The sequence below is a fragment of the Olea europaea genome, unplaced genomic scaffold (assembly GCF_002742605.1).
Source record: "Olea europaea var. sylvestris unplaced genomic scaffold, O_europaea_v1 scaffold531, whole genome shotgun sequence".
NCBI classification, from domain to species: domain Eukaryota; kingdom Viridiplantae; phylum Streptophyta; class Magnoliopsida; order Lamiales; family Oleaceae; genus Olea; species Olea europaea.
Genome location: NW_019263633.1, coordinates 119,313 through 122,864, shown reverse-complemented (window position 1 = coordinate 122,864; position 3,552 = coordinate 119,313). Strand labels below are relative to the sequence as shown.

Here is a 3,552-nt window from a genome sequence, read left to right as displayed (position 1 = left end):
GAAAAGGCACCACTGGTTATGCATTCAAAGTTGGTACTATTGCATTGAGTTGTGTTTTGCAAAAACAAAATATTGTTGCTTTATCAACTACAGAAGCAGAGTATGTGGCAGTAACCGAAGCTAGCAAAGAGATGATTTGATTATAAAGTTTGTTAACATAATTTTGTCTCAAACAGATGAAGAATGTTCTACACAACGATAGTCAGAGTACTATACACCTGGCTAAGAATTCAACATTTCATTCAAGTATCAAGCACATGGGACTTCGTTATCACTTCATCATATCACTCTTGGAGAATGGAATACTAACATTAAAAAAGATCTAGGGTAGCAAAAACCCGGCCGTTATTTTAACCAAGACAATAACTACAGATAACTAGAGTTGTGCTCAATTTCGGTTGGTCTTCTAAAATGAAGACTGAATGGATTATCCGCACCATTTTTCACTAAAATCGAACTGATCATACAAGGAATGCAAGATGCCTCAAGGTGAAGCTACATTAATCTTCAAGTGGAAGATTGTTGAATAGTGATGGCTACTATTCATGAATAGTGGAGCCTAATATTTAGGCTTCACATTTTCAAAGTTGGTAGAAAGTTTTTCTTTTACATTTAATGCAAAGTTTTTCATGCATGGATTTTTCTCATATTCAGACGCGATTGAGAAATGGAATTAAATGCACCAAATGGATTCATACGCAATTGTATCCAAATGGTCCAAAGGGAAAAGATTATGTCACCTAAAAATTCTCTATAAATTAGATACGTAAATGAAACTTTAGGTATAGCGAAAAAAAGAAGTGCAGAAGTAGAGAAAAAAGAAATGAGAGTTAAGTAGGGAGAATTTTCTGTAGAGAGCAAAAAAAAAAAATAAAAAAAAAAAATTGAGAGATTATCTCATCGTAGGCAAATAAAGTACAGAAAGTGTATTGCTATATTTCCTTTCTTTTCTTGTTGGTACAGTGAAAAGTAGGCATGGGCTTGTGGACGTAGGCACGATTGTTGAACCACGTAAATTCTTGTGTTGTACTTGCACTTTTTTTTACTATTTCCATTTCTTTTCAGTTTAAATTATTTTGCATCTCATTCATCTGACAGAATTAGGAGCGCCTAATTCCTAACAGAGAGAACGGCATATTTGTGAAAGAAAAAACCAATGGAAAATAAGACTTCCAGCACTTGATTGCTTGCACGAAAGTTGAAAATTATTAAATAGATATGTGCTTCGTTCCATTGATGTTGATATATATATATATATATAATGGACTATTTATAAAGGTTTATCCCAATAATTTATCAAAGACAATCACAAAAAATGCAAGAGTCGAATAAAAAACATTAAATGATAAGCAGGAGTCAAATTACTTCAAGATCAAAACAAGTATGATGCTAAATATAATAATCTAGCAACAACAGAACGTTACAAGAGATGTACAAGAACATATTTTTACAAACTAGCTGGGAATCAGGGAAAATTCCACTTAATAAGCTAGAGAATTATGTATGGACATTGAATAAAGATGCTATAAGCTAGAGATTTCAAGAATATTCATCGTGAAGTCCATTCATAAAGCATTCAAAAAATACATATAGTATGACAAAATCATTATGCGGATGATTAATAATGCGAGCTTAATTCACATTTTCTTTTTCCATTTTATAAAATTGTTTCCCGGAAAGATAGAAAACCGAAACTTCTTAAAATTTTGTATCCAATTTCAATTAAAAATAAATTGATGTTTCTCGGATCTTCTTTGGAACTAGGAACTAATCAAAATTAAAAATCGAGAAAAAAATAATTCAAATTGAAGATTGATATGTGTCGTCTTATTTCAGATTCAAAGCACTAATTAATTTGGAGAGCCGAGTCACGAAGTGAAAGTAAACTTAAATTTGAATGAGTTTGAAATTGATTAATGATTTAAGCAAAAGGAAGGTAAAAAGGGGAAGAAGAAAGAGGCAGCGATTTAGGGTTCAAGTAAGAAACCAGAAATGCGAGGAGAAATTGATTCACAGATGCAGAAGACGATGTTCCTGTCGACTTAAAATTCAGTCTGAGATAATAATTCATCTAAAAGATCAGATCCCAAGTCCTCAAGCACCAATACATCTTCATTACTAATTTGTTTCATTTTTCCTTTGCCTTTCCGAGTCCTGTGAGTCTCTTTTATGGCTTCAGCTGGTGATGAACCTCCCTTACACCTGTAATTCATGTTTTGAAGAGATTCCTTTATTCTTTCTGAAGGAAAATTTAGGGGAGCTGTAGATCCGCGCATCACAAATGCAGCTTGATCATAAACCATAGCAGCTTCTTGTGCGCTGTTAAAAGTCCCAAGCCAAACCCTCGTTCCATTCCTTGTGGAATCCCTTATCTCAGCTGCGTATTTACCCCATGGTCGCTTTCTGACACCAATATAGTGCTTTTCTTTATTATCCTCCATAAATTTCCCAAGGAATTCTTGGATCTTTTCTTCAGTACTTTCCAAATCCTTGGAGGATTTAGCTTCTTGGTTCGAATCAATATTCAAAGTTGGACTCTCATCTTCTAGTTTAAAAACATCTTTCCCCCAAGGAGAATTCATGCTTCAAGAAAAGATTGTCTCTTCCTTTTTCTTTTGGTTTTTGTTGTACGAAATCTTGAATCGCTACAACTCTGATGCCCTAAAATTGTGGGGATGAGAATAATAAAGTTAAATTCAGTTAGATAATGGAGGCCAGTATTCTTGTGCAACCAGGATGACTTGGATTTAATATTAAAGTTCGTAAAATTTTCTGTCACGACGGGAATCCAAGGGGTTATAAAATTGTTTTAAGAAAGTAGAGTTTTTCTGTTTCACTAATAATATGATGTACTATAATCGCAATAATATCTTGTGGCATTAGAATATGACATTCAGAAGAAAACATTTATAGCTGTATATCAGAGTATTTTTCTTGTTAGACGACATTATTCTCTCTTTCATTTTTACCAATATAAAAAAGGATTGGAAATTTCAAAAGTGATAATTATTGGACAACGAAGCTAATAATTCAAACACACCGCATTCACTTCAAACATATTATAAAGCCCGAAACAGGTTCCAGCACCAGAATTCTAAATATAATTATTTGTCATGATTTAGTCTCCAGAGAAGGTAAAGGAAGATAGTTGCATTATTAGGTTGACAACTAACATAAAACTTTATTACATCTTATGATATTTATCTAATCATTATAAGCTAGAGTGAAAAGAAAAGAAAATAAATAAATAAAATTGTGTGTGTTTTATTAATAATCAAATCCCCATATTTATAAGGAATAATTAGGAATACAATAGTAATAAAAACTAAAGCTACATGAAATATAAGTGTCATTCACTAATAATTATATTATTTACAACACTCCCTCTAGAATGATAGATTACAAAATATATGTCTCATTAAAATCTTGTCAAGAAATTTCATTGAGACAAAATTTGAGTTTAGGAAAAATTAGAGTACATCTGCTCCTCTTGATTTCAATAAATGAAAATTCTTGTATCGTGTCATACATATCATGTATATCAATATTTTC

The 3,552-nt window shown here is 32.1% G+C and overlaps 1 protein-coding gene across 1 annotated transcript; it reads right to left on the bottom strand.

Moving 5' to 3' along the window:
- Positions 1–1,343: 1,343 nt before the first annotated feature.
- Positions 1,344–2,852, bottom strand: LOC111388847 (ethylene-responsive transcription factor 1B-like). Its single transcript, XM_023013660.1, has one exon. It carries the CDS (start codon positions 2,580–2,582, stop codon positions 2,043–2,045), a length of 540 nt encoding a protein of 179 aa, XP_022869428.1. The 5' UTR covers positions 2,583–2,852; the 3' UTR covers positions 1,344–2,042.
- Positions 2,853–3,552: the final 700 nt, after the last annotated feature.